At 41.3% G+C, this 19,013-nt stretch overlaps 1 protein-coding gene across 6 annotated transcripts in view; it reads left to right on the top strand.

The window, feature by feature from the left end:
• The first annotated feature begins 5,951 nt into the window (after nucleotides 1-5,951).
• Nucleotides 5,952-19,013, top strand: part of pcdh19 (protocadherin 19) — a 94,629-nt gene continuing 81,567 nt past the window's right edge. Inside the window, exons 1-2 of one of the 6 annotated variants that reach the window (XM_055927240.1) lie at nucleotides 5,952-9,298; nucleotides 14,514-14,643. In XM_055927240.1, coding sequence (XP_055783215.1) covers nucleotides 7,152-9,298; nucleotides 14,514-14,643 — 2,277 coding nt within the window. In that variant the 5' untranslated portion in view covers nucleotides 5,952-7,151. Of the gene's footprint in view, nucleotides 9,299-14,513; nucleotides 14,866-19,013 lie in introns of all 6 variants that reach the window. The other 5 variants (XM_055927236.1, XM_055927238.1, XM_055927241.1 and 2 more) reach the window with 5 other exon arrangements.

The following is a 19,013-nucleotide window of genomic DNA, read 5'->3' as shown; positions in this document are numbered from 1 at the left end:
ACAGACAAGCCACTTCTTTCTAACCCTGTGTGAAGTAAAGCATTGCGGAGGAGCATGATGACGCACAGACGGTAGCAAACGCTAGGCTAGTTAGGGTGATGGGGAGTTTCACACTCCAAGTCTGCTTTTGAGCATATTTAAGACTTTTTTAGCCTGGAAGACTTGAACCGCCACAGTTCAAAGTACACAGAGAATTATTGATTTTGTCCCTTTCTATATTTTTTCTCCGGCAAGGCATGTCTGCATGGCACACACACTCTTAGAAAAAAAAGTGCTATCTAGAACCTAAAAGGGTTCTTCGGGTGTCCCCATAGGATAACCCTTTGAAGAACCCTTTTTGGTTCTAGGTAGAACCCTTTTGGGTTCCATGTAGAACCCTTTCTACATAGGGTTCTACATGGAACCCAAAAGTTTTCAAATCAAGTGTTACTGGTCACATGTTGGGAAAAAATAGTGTTAGACTAACAGTGAAATGCTTATTTCCCAACAATTTAGAGAGAAAAATAGTAACACGAGGAATAAATACAAAATGAGTAATGATAACTTGGCTATATACATGGGGTACCAGTACAGAGTTGATGTGCAGAGGTATGAGGAAATTGATGTAGAATTATACATATAGGTAGGAATAAAGTGACTAGTCAACAGGATAGGTAATAAACAGTAGAAGCAGCATATGTGATGAGTCAAAAGAGTTAGTGTAAAAAGAGTCGAATCAGAAAGTCCTGGTAGCTATTTGGTTAACTATTTAGCAGACATATGGCTTGGGTGTAGAAGCTGTTCAGGGTCCTGTTGGTTCTAGACTTGGTGAATCGGTACTGCTTGCCGTGCGGTAGCAGAGACAACAATCTATGACTTGATTAGCGGGTCGAGAGCTTCAATTTCCTTGGTGTCCACATCACTAAGGAATTAACATGGTCCACACACACCAACACAATCCTGAAGAAGGCACAACAACACCTCTTCCCCCTCAGGAGGCTAAAACGGCATTTGGCATTGGTCCTCAGATCCTCGAAAGGTTATATAGCTGCACCATTGAGAGCATCTTGACTGGCTTCATCACCGCTTGTTATGGCGCTACAGAGGGTAGTGCTTACGGCCATGTACTTCAATGGGACCGAGCTCACTGCCATCCAGGAACTCTATACCAGGCGGTGTCAGAGGAAGTCTCTAGAAATTGTCAAAGACTCCCTCCACTACCGCCCTGTCGATGTTCTACCTTGAACCAAAAAGTGCTTGGCTCGAGAGTAATAGCTGAGTCCCTCTATCGCTGCTTTGGCACTATCCTCACCCATCGCAGTCCAATACGCCTGTCCATGCCTCTCTGCCCACTGAAACTTGGCCCACACTCAGACACATAGCTACAGGTAGCTAGCGGAAGACAGAGACAGACAGTGGTGCATTGATTCGGAATGGGCAAGATGGCAGTGCTTATTTTGGCTGTGGTTGAGGACAACCTTATTATTGGTATTCATCCACACGGCATTGCAAGAAATTGATTCCCCCTCACCGCCCTGGCCAGAGGCTGAAGGAAGAGGAAGTGACAGGCTTAATCTGTCTATGAGCCCTGTGAGCCCCTCAATGATGTTATGCCCTCCATGCCATGGACGTGGTGATGATACGTCCATTAATATCTCTTCAACTCTCTCCATCCGAGGGCACAGTCCAAGAAGCACTGGTATAAGTTTTTCTTATGCCAATATAACCAAGCATGTTGTTAGTTAGCCACAGTCCTTAAAGCACGGCTAAGTGGATTCCACTTGGACTCCATATACTGTATGTCAACATAACAGGGATGTTGTTTTGCCATAGACTCTAGTTAGACAACAACATGTATTTTTTTATCCATATGCGAATATAACTGAAATGTTGTCTTTTGTAAATTTGATGATGTTTGCTTTATTATGAGCTTGACAATAAGCCATTGTCTGGATGGAAGCTTGTTGAAGGTGAAGGGTACAGGGAGCTCATCCTTGCTTGGTGTCCCTCACCCAGTGGTGGAAAAAGTACCCAATTGTCATACTTGAGTAAAAGTAAAGATACCTTAATAGAGAATGACTCAAGTAAAAGTGAAAGTCACCCAATAAAATATTACTTGAGTAAAAGTCTAAAAGTATTTGGTTTAAATACACTTGAGTATATTTTAGCAATTACATTTACTTTTGATACTTAAGTATAAATAATTTCAAATTCCTTATATTAAGCAACTATTTTTAATTTACAGATAGCCAGGGGCACAGTCCAACACTTAGACATAATTTACAAACAAAGAATTTCTGTTATGTGTGTCCGTTAGTCCGCCAGATCAGAGGCAATAGGGATTACCAGGGATGTTCTCTTGATTAGTGTGTGAATTTGACCATTTTCCTGTCCTGCTAAGCATAGAAAATGTAACGAGTACTTTTGGGTGTCAAGAAAAATGTATGGAGTAAAAAGTACATCATTTTCTTTAGGAATGTAATAAAGTAAAAGTAAAAATAGTCAAAAATATAAATAGTAAAGTAAAGTACAGATACCCCAAAAACTACTTAAGTATTACTTTAAAGTACTTTTACTTAGGTACTTTACACCACTGCCCTCACCGAACATTAATACCACCCTTGTCTCACTTCTCTCTGTGTCCCTCAACCAATGTTAATAGTAGAAATGAATTACATATAGGTGTGGGTCACGACTCACAGGTAAACAGAACCCAACACCATCTGGGTAATGCTTAATGTTCCTTTAATTGCAAACAAGTAACACCTTTCCCCATGCACAGTAGGGGTGAGCTGACTGTGCTCCACATGTGGTCCAATGTCTAAGGAGAAACACATTGTCATGGCCACTTTGTTAATGAGAGTTAAATTGGCAGTACATTCTGGGTAATTAGACTCTGAAACAATAAAAAGTCACAATCATAATGAAGGGAGAAGTAGCCTAGCCAATCACCATCGTCTCCTCTTAGATGACAGAGGAGATACAGTATATTAGTGTCTGAGATCAATATCTGGCTTCGACCAAATGATACAGATAAGACAACACCATACTTAGAAATGTAAACAATGATCTTTACAACCACTCAACACAAAGCACTCAAATCATTAAAATCAAAAGGACAAACCAATGAGTGTAATTTGTCCAGTAGTCTACTCTATCACCACTTCCATGGAGACAGAGACATAGCTAGTGGCTAGGCTACTGGCACTATTGATTTGTTCACCTTAATTCCCCTTTCCTATGAAACAGCAACTTTGTTTCAACCTTTGCACAGTTTCAAATGGAATATAATACAGAATAAAATGTGCAGGCCTTTACTCTGCAACGGGATTAAAATATGGCGTCTAAAAAGCCTTGAGTAAAAAGTCCCACAGCCACCTATGGTTGTTTTAATTCCCTGTCCATTAAGAATTTATTACGAGGATACTGTATCTAGCCTCAGAATCCACCCAGTGTATTGTCTTGTAACAGCACCAGCAATGTACACTATTACAGGCTACACAGAGAGAAATGTTGCTTGTTTTGCTTTACAAAGAAGCAGAATGACCGAGTAGTGTAGCCTACAGTTGACAGTTAGACGTAAAATAACTCAGAAAAAATGTAATAAAGCATCCATCCATCCGAGCCCATTCTATATCTACATACTGTTACAGTTCTATAGGGATTCTTGTCTTACTTGAACCTCTTATTTCATGTGGTGTAAGACTGTGAGATACTCTGATGCATATTTCACACGCAATCAGTGTTTTGGCCTTTTCCATGTTGGGGTGTATAGCCAGTAATTTGAATATAACAGTACCCCCACTCTGAAAGTAGAGGGCTGTTTGAGGCTTTGGTGTACAGGGGTGCAATTTTCGCTGGGGACAGAGGGGACCGGTGACGGGACAGGGGGACATGTCCCCCGAACATTCTGAAATTGTGTTACAAAACAAGGCAACGGTGTGCTTTAGGACCGTGCGGATGCCTCCGAGCGGTCGGGTAAACTGTTTGGAGTGTTATCCGACAGGATCAAAAAAATATATATAATATTAATATTATGTCCCCCCCACTTCTAAAACCAAAGTTGTGCCCCTGGTGTTGTATTACAGAAGTATGGCTATTTGGTATAATAGTTTGATGTATGGCTATTATTATTTTTCATTACATCTCAGGTAAGATAGGCGGAATACAAAACATTTCTGTGAAAGCATAACTTGTGGACAAATACTGTATGTTGATAATGAGAAAACAATAATCACCTGTAATACAAACAGAAAATCAAGCAAACTACATCCAAATGTAATAAAACCTTGAAAAGCAAAATAACTGCATATCACAGAGCAAGATGGTCTGCCACAATGAGAAAGGTATGCGTTATGCAATTTAACAAAAGGCAGAATGTTTGTGACAAATGTTGTTGGGTCAATGTCAATAACCGAGCCAAGCAGCAAAAGGACGCTAGGTGTCACCCTTGTGACTTTTAAACCGGGTTACCCTCGATATGGTCTGGGTTGTCTGCAGCCAAGTTTACCAGATGGGGAGGAGTGAGCTGGGGAGTGAGAAGGCAGCGAAACCCACGAGGGATAAGGAGGTCTATTCTAAATGATAAATAAGCCTTACAACACACATACTAGGCCTAGTCCTTGCAACAAAAACCAAACATTATTAGACTACCTATCCAAGCAATTAGCCAACCTTTTTGACGACGGAAAACATATGCAGTCTATCGCATCCTCAAAATAGTCATTTTAGAAATAGGACCTGGCCAATTTTTATACACATGACACAAATGTTAGTAAAAATCAGTGTGCTTTCTGTACCATTAATACAACAATTAAATATTGCCACTCAGTGTCGTGAACTTCTGAATGTAAGTTGATATGAGTTCTCAGGTCGGCTTCCCTTCATTTCCACTGATTGACGTGGGAAGTTATATTGCTGTTCCACCCAAAAGCAGATCGAAGTAGCCTAGTCTACAGGTCATTTGCCGTACTGGCCTTATCAGGGATCAGCTGGCATGACACAAAAAGTGTTCCTTTCAACAGACCAAAGGACTGCAGTGACCTATCCTAAAGAATTATCTCAAATTATTTCATTAGAACATGTTTCTGCATCAATGCATTCATATTTTTGTTGTTGTTATACATTTTAGTGACCATATCGTTTTCTTCACATCTAAGAAATGCAACGTGTGTGTGTGCCTGTATGTGTGTGCGTGTGTGTGTGTGTGCGCGCGCGCGCACGTGACTGAGTGTATGTGTGAGAGAGAGGGAGATTTTGCAGCCTGCGACTACAATCACATTTGTTTCATTGTCCAGAAATAAGACACGATGTTACACAAATAATATGCAACATAACACTTGTCGTCGTTGTATTGGTAAGGCACGTGTCCTCGTTTTACATGTCAGACTATACCTACCTGTTTCTCAAGAATGCTTGGTGTTACATTTCACGCATCTACAGTACAGCATTCTGAAGCAGCAAAAATATTCAGCGTTTCATAATCAAATGTCTCACCTTAACAAAATAGGCTACAATAAGATATAGGCTACGTCCATTATGTAAAATAAAAAAAAAGACTATATCAAATCATCTGGATGTCATCAGCAATCATGTGTGGATCAAGTATTATTTCGATTCATTGAAGGATTGGACTCAGATCACAGTCCTCAGATCACAGTCGCCTTTAGGGCAAACCCTGAATACCACCGGTATATCACACTTAGAAAGAAAACATGTAAACACTCCGATTGCACTGGAATGACGAGTAAACATACCAAGAGTTCTAACCATTAGGCTATATAGACGTAGGGTAGTTAATTAGTCCTACTACATTAACTACATGATACACATCGAGTAATACATAAATACATGTATTTACACTACTTAACCCATTCCACAGCGGAACAAGTGTGCAGGTAGCTGGCCGAGTTTTCATTGCTGTATATTTCCCCACCAACCAGCAAATCCAACCCTCCTGTGTAACCTCTGATTGGTTGAGGGGATTGCGGGTCCTGGTCCGGAGAATTAGCGCTCAGCGCTGAGCTGTGCATTCGGCAGTGTGCAGCATTGATGCGAGCGGAGCCGGAGCGCGTATTGGGGTGAACTAGTAGCCTACTGACAACGAGTGGTGCTGGATATTTTTCATGCAATTGGCTCTGCTGCATGCTTGAAACGAACTGCTTTTATCGTGACGGTATAACATCATTTTTTTGCCTCTATATTTCTACACTGGATTTGATATTGACCATATCTCCCCGGGACGTGTTCGGTGTATTCATGTGTTAGATTGGAGGAAATGAATTAGTAAAAGAAAGATAAAAGACTTTGACAGAGAGAGAGAGAGTGAAACCTCTATCGGCTCGCCTGGAAATGAAAAGGTAACGGTGGTCTTCACTGATAGCATTAGGCCCATAAGATTCGTTCTGTCAACAGCATCATTGGTCTACATTCGATGACTGGACTTTGGCTATTCACGGATTTTCTCAATGCGGATTCCATTTTTACGTTTCCATCGGATATGTGGTGTGATATAATTGCCCATTGAAGAGGAAAAGTCATTACAACTTAATCAAATCATTCATATGAATTTGTGGACGTATGCGTAAAATTCAGTGTGTCTAAAATTCTCCTTATGGTTGTTGAATCGGAATCATGATGCTGGGAAGAATTGAACTGGATAATTTTTAGCCAATAATTTAATCTTCAGTGAACATTATTTTTTGGGTAAACCTGTTCAATTGAATTTTCCTCCCTTTTGATTTTTTAATTCATTATTTGCATTGTTTTCCAGTCTGCATCGAAATGGTCGGTTTATCATGTCAGACGTTCCTATAGTTGTAGCTTGACATAAACAGCGCATATTTACATGTTGTTCTGAGACCATCAGTGTTCTGAGACCATTCAGAATGTTTTCTAATATCTATCCTCAAGATCTCACGCGTTGCAGCAGATTGGAGAATGTGGTTTCTCTCAGAAGAGTACAATGAGGTAGATGGACTTAAGACCATATCGATATAATCAAGTTACATTTATATCAGATAGGAGCCTTTTCTGTTATCGAAATCTATTCCAAGGATAACTTTTCGATGAGATTAGCCTACTGGAAAATTCTGCCAGTTATCTCTGACATGCCTAGGTGTGCGTGATCATACGAGGTCCCAATTAAATCTAAGGAAAAATCAACAGGTACAATGTACGCCAAGGAAATGGATTTTATGCTAATTCTTTGGATAGTCCTTTTATGCTGGACTGGGGCTGATTCTGTTATCAATTTGAAATACTCGATAAACGAGGAGCAGAAGGCTGGGTATATCATTGGAAACGTGACAAAGGATGCACAAACTCAAGGATTTGCCATTGCACCGCGTGCGCCGTACTTGCGGGTCATCTCGAATTCAGAGCCGCGATGGGTGGAACTCAGCCCGGCTGGACTTCTCCTCACACATCAGAAAATAGACCGGGATGTGGCTTGCCGACAGACGTCAAAGTGCACTGTCTCTCTGGAGGTGATGTCAAACTCCATGGAGATCTGTGTGATTAAAGTTGAAATTGTGGATTTGAACGATAATGCGCCCAGGTTCCCCACAAAACACATTGACATTGAAATCTCAGAGAATGCCTCCCCTGGTACCAGGTTTCCCCTAGAGGGGGCAAGCGATCCGGACTCTGGGATTTTCGGTGTGCAATCATATTCGATCACCCCGAATGAGCTCTTCGGGTTGGAGATTAAGACTAGGGGGGACGGGTCCAAGATTGCCGAACTCGTAGTGCAAAAATCGTTAGATAGGGAGACCCAGTCTCACTACTCATACGAAATCAGTGCAGAAGACGGCGGAGACCCCCCAAAGATTGGCGCAGTCCAGCTCAATATTAAAGTAATGGATTCGAATGATAATAATCCCGTTTTTGACCAGCCTGTGTATACAGTGAATGTGATGGAGAATTCTCCTATTAATACACTTGTAATTGACTTGAATGCAACGGATCCTGACGAGGGAACTAATGGTGAGGTTGTATACTCGTTTAATAGTTACGTCACCGAGAAAACTAGAGATGTATTCAAAATTGACCCTAGAACCGGTATTATCACTGTAAATGGCCCATTGGATTATGAAGCAACCCATATTTACGAGATTGATGTCCAAGCCAAAGATTTAGGTCCAAATTCTATTCCGGCTCATTGTAAAGTCACGGTCAATGTGATGGATGCAAATGATAACCCACCTGTCATTAGTTTATTGTCGGTGAACACAGAGCTGATTGAAGTTAGTGAGAACGCGCCACGTGGATACGTTATTGCATTAGTAAGGGTCTCAGATAAGGACGCGGGCTCGAATGGCAAGGTGCAGTGTAGACTACAAGGCAACGTCCCTTTCAGGCTCCAGGAATACGAGAGCTTCTCAACCATCCTTGTCGATGGCAGGCTAGACAGAGAACAGAGGGACACGTACAATCTAACTATCCAAGCAGAGGACAGTGGCACCCCCCCTTTACGCGCCACTAAATCGTTTGTAGTGAAAGTCACAGATGAAAATGATAACCCTCCCCACTTCCTAAAACCCCATTACCAAGAGATGGTCCTAGAAAATAACCTGCCCGGCTCATGTTTGCTGGCAGTGTCTGCTGTAGATCCCGATTTGGGCATGAATGGCACCGTTTCATACACCATCGTGCCCAGTGAGATTAAACACATGGACGTAAACACATATGTCAGTATAAATCCTTCAGGACGTATTTACTCAATGAGATCATTCGACCATGAGTACACTAGGACCTTTGACTTCAAAGTTTTGGCCAGGGACCAGGGGAATCCGTCCTTATCCAGTAACGCGACGGTGCGCATTGTCGTTTTGGATGTGAATGACAATACACCTGTTATGACCACTCCACCCCTGGTAAATGGCACCGCGGAAGTATCCATTCCAAGGAACGCAGGAGTGGGTTACCTGGTGACCCAAGTCAAGGCCGACGACTACGACGAGGGGGAGAATGGAAGGCTGACCTATACCATTTCGGAGGGAGACAGGCCTTTCTTTGAAATAGACCAGGTGAATGGAGAGGTGCGGTCCACCAAGATGTTCGGGGAGCAGGTCAAGTCGACCTACGAGATCACAGTGGTGGCACGCGACCACGGGAAACCGTCGTTGTCGGCCTCTGCATACATTGTTGTCTACCTCTCACCGGACCTGAACGCCCAGGAATCTATTGGACCAGTAAACCTGTCATTGATTTTCATCATTGCCCTGGGTTCTATTGCAGCTATCCTGTTTGTCACTATGATTTTTGTGGCAGTCAAGTGCAAAAGGGATAACAAGGAGATCCGAACGTACAACTGCAGGTACTGAAAACAGCTATTCATACGCATCTCATTACTTTGGTGTTTCAGTCAGTCATGGTTATAGCCAATGACATATTTTCTTATTCTCATGGGCCTACATTTACGCCTTTTATTGCCCATTCAGTGGTGCGCGCGTGTGTATGTGCTGGCGATATGCGCGCCCTTGCGTGCGTGCCTCCGTGTGTGTGTGTTGTTCAGGCTAGTCGTGAGTGCACGTAGCTGTATTTCTAGTGCATGTTGAGGGCCCCAGATGTTAGCACTAAGGAATGCAGGTGCCCATAACTGATAAGAAAAAATGGCCAATGGACTCCTAGACCAGGCGGCGTTGCCTTACTTATTTTTTTCAACACGCACAATTAACTAGGACTAATAATCTTGACTAGGCGAGGACAATTAGCAGAATTTTACGGCTATTGAATTTCTAGTGCATTCTATTCCCAAAGGTTTAAATGGATGTTCTAAAGAAGACAGCATGGCCTACGATTCTGCAAGAATGATGACATAGTAATGATGATAATGGCAATAATAGTGTTAATAATAATACAGCATTTAAAAAAAAGTAATACAAATCAAGTGGGATCTACTATTATACTAAAACTATTAAGTAATGCAGCTTTGAACCATCTAGGCCTCTTCTCCGTATATGATTATGCATCAGAAGGGAAGCACATTATTATCTTGATCCATCATAATAAAAGTATGTTTTTCTTCATCAATCTGTATAGCATCAGCTCTCACTTTCCTTGTGTATTACCACTTAAAATATATAAAATATATACAGTACCAGTCAAAAGTTTGAACACACCTACTCATTCAAGTGTTTTTCTTTATTTTTTACTATTTTCTACATTGTAGAAATAATAGTGAAGACATCAAAACTATTTGCCTTGATGACAGCTTTGCATACTCTTGGTATTCTCTCAACCAGCTTCACCTGGAATGCTTTTCCAGCAGTCTTGAAGGCGTTTCCACATATGCTGAGCACTTGTTGACTGCTTTTCCTTCACTCTGCGGTCCAACTCATCCCAAACCATCTCAATTGGGTTAAGGTCGGGTGATTGTGGAGGCCAGGTCATCTGATGCAACACTCCATCACTCTCCTTCTTGGTCAAATCGCCCCTACACAGCCTGAAGGTGTGTTGGGTCATTGTCCTGTTGAAAAACAAATTATATTCCCCATCTGTCATCAAGGCAAAGTGTGGCTACTTTGAAGAATCTCAAATATAAAATATATTTTGATTTGTAACCTTTTTGGTTACTACATAATTCCATATGTTTATTTCATAGTTTTTATGTCTTCACTAATATTCTACGATGTAGAAAATAGTCAAAATAAAGAAAAACCCTGGAATGAGTAGGTGTGTCCAAACTTTTGACTGGTACTGTGAATTTGTCAATTTAACCTGAAGCTATTATCATATTTCATATTTTACACTCAACATCATTTTTGTTGATGTGCTGCTATGTCAGGCCATTTCATACGTGTGGCATTTGGCTGACCCTGTATGATTCCACCATAAAGTAAAGCCAATATACATCTCTCAGTAAGTCCCAGCGGATGAAGCTCTTTTGACCAAAATGTTGGGTTGAGATCCATTAAACATACATATAGCCTAAGAATGCCATTGTGTGGCAGTAATTATTTTTTTTTAAACATTGAGTTTCTTCTCCTTCATGCACTTAAAGAACTACATAAGGTGTCCAGACACTGTCCAGACAATGTCCAGACAATGTCTTTTTTAAAGTGTGGACCTTCACAGGCACACAGAGCAGTTTATTTCCAAAACACTATATCCACCAATTTTTCACATTCGTTTTTTCCTCAGAAATGATTGCTTATGGGTACCTTCATATATGTTTAAAATATTACTACTCTCAGATGTGTAATTCATAGATTTTAGATCTGTATTAAAATGTTTTTAAAAATACACTTGTGCAAAATGCTATATATCCATATATATATATATTTGTCTCAGTTACTGTAGCTATATTGAGATTAATGCACTAACTGTAAGTCACTCTGGATAAGAGCATCTGCTAAATTTAAAAAAAATGTTACATGAAAATGTTTTACATACAGATCTCATATTACTGAATTGATTATTTTGTTACAAAATATATTATTTACATATATTGTCACAAATGTATAATTTGTACAGTTCTTTATATATATAAAAAAGGCAATTTGTTCTATTTGACTGTGTAAAACTTAGCAGTACCACTTATTTCTCAGAGAGTGAGGCGGATATATAGTGTTTTGCAAAAAAACATGATTATTTGTTTAAAGTGATAGATTTTAAACAAATATATGTTTCTCATTCAACAACCCCATGCCATGATTAAATAGTGAACAAACACACCAATCTATTTCTTTAAAGAATCTCTTTAAAGAATCTCTTTCATAAGTTCTTTGAAGTATAAACATTTATGTACCAATATTTCTGAAAATGTATATATTGCGTTCTGAAATGAAACTTTTCACATACTCATGGATAATGGTTAATATTGATCACCTATTGATTTTAAATCTAAAGCAGTCATGTATTTACAATATCATGTGATGGTTGGTGGATCCACATCAGGTTTCTCCAATCCTTATTCTTTAGAGATGTAGATTTGATGAGGGTTTCACCTAGTAGGAGAGCATCTTTACAGTCAGTATTCTAAGTATGTAGTATAGCACCTCTAAGGCCTCACTTGTTAAGATACATAGCTTCTACTGAACAAAAATATAAACGCAACGTGCAACAATTGCAACGATTTTACTGAGTTACATTTTATATAAGGAAATCAGTCAATTGAAATAAATTCCTTAGGCCCGGATCTTTGGATTTCACATGACTGGGCATGGGCGCAGCATTGGGCAAAGGCCACCCACTGGGAAGAATTCGTTTTTTCTGAATGAGTTTTTCCCAACAAAAGGGCTGTATTACAGACATAAATACTCCTCAGTTTCATCAGCTGTCTGGGTGGCTGGTCTCAGAAAATCCCGCAGGTGAAGAAGCTCGATGTGGAGGTCCTGGGCTGCAGTGGTTACACGTGATCTGCGGTTGTGAGGCCGGTTGGACGTACTGCTAAATTCTCTAAAACAACGTTGGAGGCGGCTTATGGTAGAGAAATGAACATTCAATTCTCTGGCAATAGCTCTGGTGGACATTCCTGCAGTCAGCATGCCAATTGCGCACTCTCTCAAAACTTGAGACATGTCTGGCATTGTGTTGTGTGATAAAACTGCACATTTTAGAGTGGCCTTTTATTGTCCCCAGCACAAGATGCACCTGTGTAATGATCATGCTGTTTAATCAGCATCTTTTTATACCACATATGTCAGGTGGATGGATTGTCTTGGCAAAGGAGAAATCCTCACTAACAGGGATGTAAACAAATTTGTGCACAACATTTGGGACAAATAACCTTTTTGTGCATATGGGAAAAAAATGATATTTTATTTCAGCTCATGAAACATGGGACCAACACTTTACATGTTGCATTTATATTTTTGTTCAGTATAGTTTCAAAGTGACATTGTTGTCAGCCCACAGACTAATTTAACAACATAAGAATAAAAACATCTGTTCTCTGAAAACCCAATGCTCTTAAAGAACTATGCAAAAGACTCTCGACATAAGTTATGTTATTAAGACAATTAATAGGGGTTTTAGGGCATTTTATATGATTTGATGGCTGTCATTGTCATATTGACAAATATAGCCTAGTACATTTCTCAACATGCTTTCTCATTTGGATGTGATCCACAATGCACTATTTCTCTAATAAAAAAAACACAAGAAACCAACCAACCATTCAAACAAACAACTAAGGTAAATCAAATAATATCTGACCAACATCACCTAACCACCTACCCTTCCTCTTTAAAAATCCTGTCTTGTGGCATAAAAATCCTTTTCATGCTGGGTACTTTAATCAATATTGATTTACAATGCTCCTGAGAAGTTAGCTACCACCTCAAACCTGAGCAGTGCTTATCTGCAATTTATTGCTCATTCTCTTTGATTCTCCTGTCCATTTTCTGATTTTGGGCCCAGAAGCACTAGAGAGAACAATGACAGAACAATGCACTCTTTTTTTACCCTCAGTCTCTTCTCTCCCCTACTCAGACTCTAAAGATTGAGAGAGAGAGAGAGAGAGAGAGAGAGAGAGAGAGAGAGAGAGAGAGAGAGAGAGAGAGAGAGAGAGAGAGAGAGAGAGAGAAAAATAACAGTTTTGAGATATCCTGAAAAAGAAACATTCGAAGGCTGCTATTACCATTTTCTTTGCTAGAATGAAGGCATGGAAGAGCAGACAGACCCAGACTTCATCATACATGAAAAGGAAAACCCATCCAGTAAATACTAAGGATGGGGAATCTTCCTAGGGCATTTCATCATATGCAGCCAGGGCCTCAAGTGTTATTAGATGCAGGCTAGAAACAAGAGTAAATAACACACTATTTCCAACCAGGGCTAAAAATATACTTTTGGAGAGTGGGAGTCCATGCAAATGTTTGACACGTTAGAAACTCAGAGGAAAGGCTCGGGTCAGGAGGGATTCAAGGGTTCAGAGCAGAAGCTGCTTAAAACACAGCTTCCCCTCATCAGAATTTGCAAGCCTGGATGGAGAATGGACCCGAGCATCAGCAGCATTCTTTCCATAAAGAATCTCTGGCTTGCTCATTTGGTCTGATTAGAATCAAAATGCTCTGCTCAAGTCAGGGAACAGCCACAGAGACTAGGCTCTAAATGAATTTGAATTTACAGTGCTCCTGCACTCCATATCGCCAGTGGGTCTCGCTTGATAATGAAAGAAAAAAAGGGAATTAGCAGTGAGGCTTTAATATGATGGCAGATTCTGGTTGGTGATCTTCAGTATCGTCTGTTGTTGTTGCCCTGTGTGCTTTTGTGGTTTGGCATGTTTGCATTGTGTGTGCTTGTTGTTTGTGACATGTCAACTGTGCCGAGCATGCAAATAAAAACAAATGAGGGATGACGGCTCCATTGGTGGCCCGGGGAAGGCGGTCAGGCTTGGGTGGAGGGGGGGGGGGGTCACTTGAGCGTGGCTCCTCTGTCTCGCTACCCCGGATGCTTACCAATGTGCTTGCCACCACCACGGCACACTTCGGTCAGCACTCTGGCATGACTGAGCGGGGCGCCTCTGGCCGAACGGCGTGTGCCTGTGGGCGGGTACGACAGAGCACTGCTTTATTGAGTCTGTTCAGTTTCTTCTACTTGCGCAGGGTGGCGGAGTACTCGTATGGCAGCCAGAAGAAGTCGAGCAAGAAGAAGCTGAGCAAGAACGACATCCGCCTCGTGCCGCGCGACGTGGAGGAGACGGACAAGATGAACGTGGTGAGTTGCTCGTCTCTCACCTCCTCGCTCAACTACTTCGACTACCACCAGCAGAGCCTGCCGCTGGGCTGCAGGCGCTCCGAGAGCACCTTCCTCAACGTGGAGAACCAGAACTCGCGCAATGCCGCGCCCAACCACGGTGGCTATCAGCAGCATCCCTTCGCCAGCGGGCAGGGTCCCCAGCAGCCTGACCTCATCATCAACGGCATGCCGCTGCCAGAGGTGAGACCACGCTTAGTTCGCTCTGATCTGATCTGTCCCTGCAGCGTGTTGCTGTTGTGCCAATCTGTGCCAATGCCCTGGGGGAGAGGGGGACAGGGGGTGGGTGTACAGGACAGGGGAGATTGATGGTTAAGACGAGGACATAGGAGAGTGATGGTTAAGACGGGCCCAGTCGACTCTCAGTCTCAATTCTCATTGTCATGACTGCGTAGTGCTTCCGCATCCATTGGGTGTATAGTTGTTGTGCGTTGCAATATAGTCTTTGTAGGGAGAGTAGTCACTGTGGGTTATAATATAGTCTTGTAGAGAGTATAGTCACTGTGGGTTATAATATAGTCTTTGTAGGGAGTGTCGTCACTGTGGGTTATAATATAGTCTTGTAGAGAGTTTAGTCACTGTGGGTTATAATATAGTCTTGTAGAGAGTTTAGTCACTGTGGGTTATAATATAGTCTTTGTAGGGAGTGTAGTCAGTGTGGGTTATAAAATGGTCTTTGTAGGGAGTGTAGTCACTGTGGGTTATAATATAGTCTTGTAGAGAGTATAGTCACTGTGGGTTATAATATAGTCTTTGTAGGGAGTGTAGTCACTGTGGGTTATAATATAGTCTTGTAGAGAGTTTAGTCACTGTGGGTTATAATATAGTCTTTGTAGGGAGTGTAGTCAGTGTGGGTTATAAAATAGTCTTTGTAGGGAGTGTAGTCACTGTGGGTTATAATATAGTCTTGTAGAGAGTATAGTCACTGTGGGTTATAATATAGTCTTTGTAGGGAGTGTAGTCACTGTGGGTTATAATATAGTCTTGTAAAGAGTATAGTCACTGTGGGTTATAATATAGTCTTTGTAGGGAGTGTAGTCACTGTGGGTTATAATATAGTCTTTGTAGGGAGTGTAGTCACTGTGGGTTATAATATAGTCTTGTAGAGAGTATAGTCACTGTGGGTTATAATATAGTCTTTGTAGGGAGTGTAGTCACTGTGGGTTATACTATAGTCTTGTAGGGTGTATAGTCACTGTGGGTTATAATATAGTCTTGTAGAGAGTTTAGTCACTGTGGGTTATAATATAGTCTTTGTAGGGAGTGTAGTCAGTGTGGGTTATAAAATAGTCTTTGTAGGGAGTGTAGTCACTGTGGGTTATAATATAGTCTTGTAGAGAGTATAGTCACTGTGGGTTATAATATAGTCTTTGTAGGGAGTGTAGTCACGGGGTTATAATATAGTCTTGTAGAGAGTATAGTCACTGTGGGTTATAATATAGTCTTTGTGGGGAGTGTAGTCACTGTGGGTTATAATATAGTCTTTGTAGGGAGTGTAGTCACTGTGGGTTATAATATAGTCTTGTAGAGAGTATAGTCACTGTGGGTTATAATATAGTCTTTGTAGGGAGTGTAGTCACTGTGGGTTATAATATAGTCTTTGTAGGGTGTATAGTCACTGTGGGTTATAATATAGTCTTTGTAGGGAGTGTAGTCACTGTGGGTTATAATATAGTCTTGTAGAGAGTATAGTCACTGTGGGTTATAATATAGTCTTGTAGAGAGTATAGTCACTGTGGGTTATAATATAGTCTTTGTAGGGAGTGTAGTCACTGTGGGTTATAATATAGTCTTTGTAGGGAGTGTAGTCACTGTGGGTTATAAAATAGTATTTGTAGGGTGTATAGTTGCTGTGGATTACAATATAGTCTTTGTAGGGTGTATAGTCGCTGTGGGTTATAATATAGTCTTTGTAGGGAGTATAGTCACTGTGGATTCACCTGGTGTATGTCAATTAGAGGTCTTCACGGATCCACCTGTACTCGAATACCCTGCCTTGTCTAGAAGGGCCGGTACAGATGCGAATGTGACTGCTGCAGTAGAGAGATAGAGACATTTTAAAATGGCGTGTGTAGATTGGCGTGGCGTGTGTAGATTGTTGTTATTGTTCAAAGCGGCAATAGTCTACAGTCATAGAGCCTCCATGTGTGGCAAAAGTTAGGAGATATCTAATCAGTGGAAGATGGAATTAAAATGGCGGAGTTAAAGTTAAAGGACAAGGATAGGCTACAACAACCAAGAGCCAACAGGTAGGCTGCTGCTTAATATTCTGGGTGGAGTTGTTATTTGTAACTGTAGGATGAGAAGCACATCCACTGCAGCCTGAATTAGCCTAGCTAGCTGACGTTATCTTAACTAGGTTCTCACGGTTTGATGCAGTCAAGACTGGTACTACGTAATCATATTGCATGATAAATAACCTTGCTATGGCAGCTATTAGTCTACTACAGAGCGAGTCGGCTTGGTTGGTTGCTGTCTCTTGTATCTCCCTCCCTCCTCCCTGTTCCCTGTGCCACTCTCTCACAGTACGCCCCCCCCCCCCCCCCCCCCCCGCTACGGCGGCACCTCTCTCTACTACGTTTAATAAAGTAGCTTAACAAATGACTTCTCTCCTGCTTCTATCACTCGGACCGGACCGGGACCAGATCTGTACGGAACGGGTGTAATTGTCCTCAGGTCTGTTCGAAACGGGACACTATATTTAACAAAGATCACATATATGAATTGGTTCGGGGTGGGAAAGCCCCAGGTTCATTTTGAAACAGGTCCAACTTTTTAGATCTGTGAAGACGTCTAAAGTGAATGAATGGTCACATTTACCGTGGATGTTCTGTCAACAGATTGAGCCACACCTTCAGGGCCAGTCATAAGCTCATATGTTCCAGAAACATAACAGATATTCTATACCGAGTCTGGTCAGACAGATACATTTGAGAGAAATAGATCAAGGCCTTTCAGAGGTTTATTTGTTTCAACTAATTATTATTAAGTAACTGGTTTCATAGCCTTTTTGTTTACTTAACTTTTCGATCCAAGTGTTACCGAACTTAGTTCCAACTTGAGAAAACTTTCAGAAGAAATTCAGTAAATGTATTATGCTGTCTTTGCTTAACAAGTTGAAAACATTGTATGTTAAAAATACTGTGTGTGTAACTAGTTCCACAGCCTTTTTTTAGGTAAGATATCCAAATAATAATTTGTAGTTGTAACGTGTGCGCTGGGAGTCGGGAAGCAAGTTCAGGGAGTGCATAATTGAATAAACAAATGAACAAAACAAGAACCACGAACAATGCACAGACAGGAAACAGAAACAATGACACCTGGGGAAGGAACCAAAGAGAGTGACATATATAGGGCAGGTAATCAAGGAGGTGATGGAGTCCAGGTGAGTCTGATGACGCGCAGGTGCGAGTAACAATGGTGACAGGTGTGTGCCATAACGAGCACCTTGGTGACCTAGAGGCCGGAGAGGGAGCACACATGACAGTAGTTGAATGAACATATGAAACAATTGGAGCAAACACGTCATTTTTGTCTATGTTTTCTCATGTTGGTGCTAAGTTTAGGCAAAAAATAAAAAATAAAGTTCAGTTAACACTTTGACAGAAAAGTTGAGTAAACAATAAAAAGGCTGTGGAAGCAGTTACTTAATAATATTTAGTTGAAGTATCTTGATTTTTTTTACAGAGTGCCAGACGCATTGATCCAGGTTATCAGCTCCACCACCACATGTTATTTTAGGTGGTAGCAGAAAGAATAATCATTGCTCGATGTGCGAACTGCCCAATCGTCATGCAGTGAAGGCCAAGGCTGCAGCTTTGCACTCCGCGCAGCTTGCTATTTTATAGCTATATTCACCCCACCATGCATAGAGGTTGATTGTATTGCGAGAGAGATTCAGAAGAAAGCAAAAGTCTCGCTCGAGTGGGCTATTCAAGCTGATAAAAGTGTCTACCAACCAGCTGATTTTAAGACTATAGATTTTCGCCTCTATGACCTAGTCTACTGGATTCCTGGACAACGTCTCTAGCTTGACCTACTGCTATGGCCCTCAGCTGGGTAGGGGGTTCTCACAATCCTGTTCAGCCCCAAGTAAAGCAACCCCAACCCACCCATCACATATTTGATGACTCCAAATCCAGTTTGACATTCAGCAAGAAGAAGAAAAGTCTAGAAACAAAACCAGAAACATAAGAACGATTATTGATCCATTGATTGGCGGATCCAGTTAGGATCTGGGCACTTATTGGGTCTCGCGAGGGTCAAAGAGGCCCCATTTACAGCCACAATGATTTACTGCAGACTGTCTGGGACAGATGGAGAGAGAAGGG

This window comes from Salvelinus fontinalis, chromosome 6 (genome assembly GCF_029448725.1).
Source record: "Salvelinus fontinalis isolate EN_2023a chromosome 6, ASM2944872v1, whole genome shotgun sequence".
Taxonomy (NCBI): Eukaryota; Metazoa; Chordata; class Actinopteri; order Salmoniformes; family Salmonidae; genus Salvelinus; species Salvelinus fontinalis.
The sequence above is the reverse complement of the archived record's forward strand: the minus strand, read 5'-3'. Positions and strand labels throughout refer to the sequence as shown.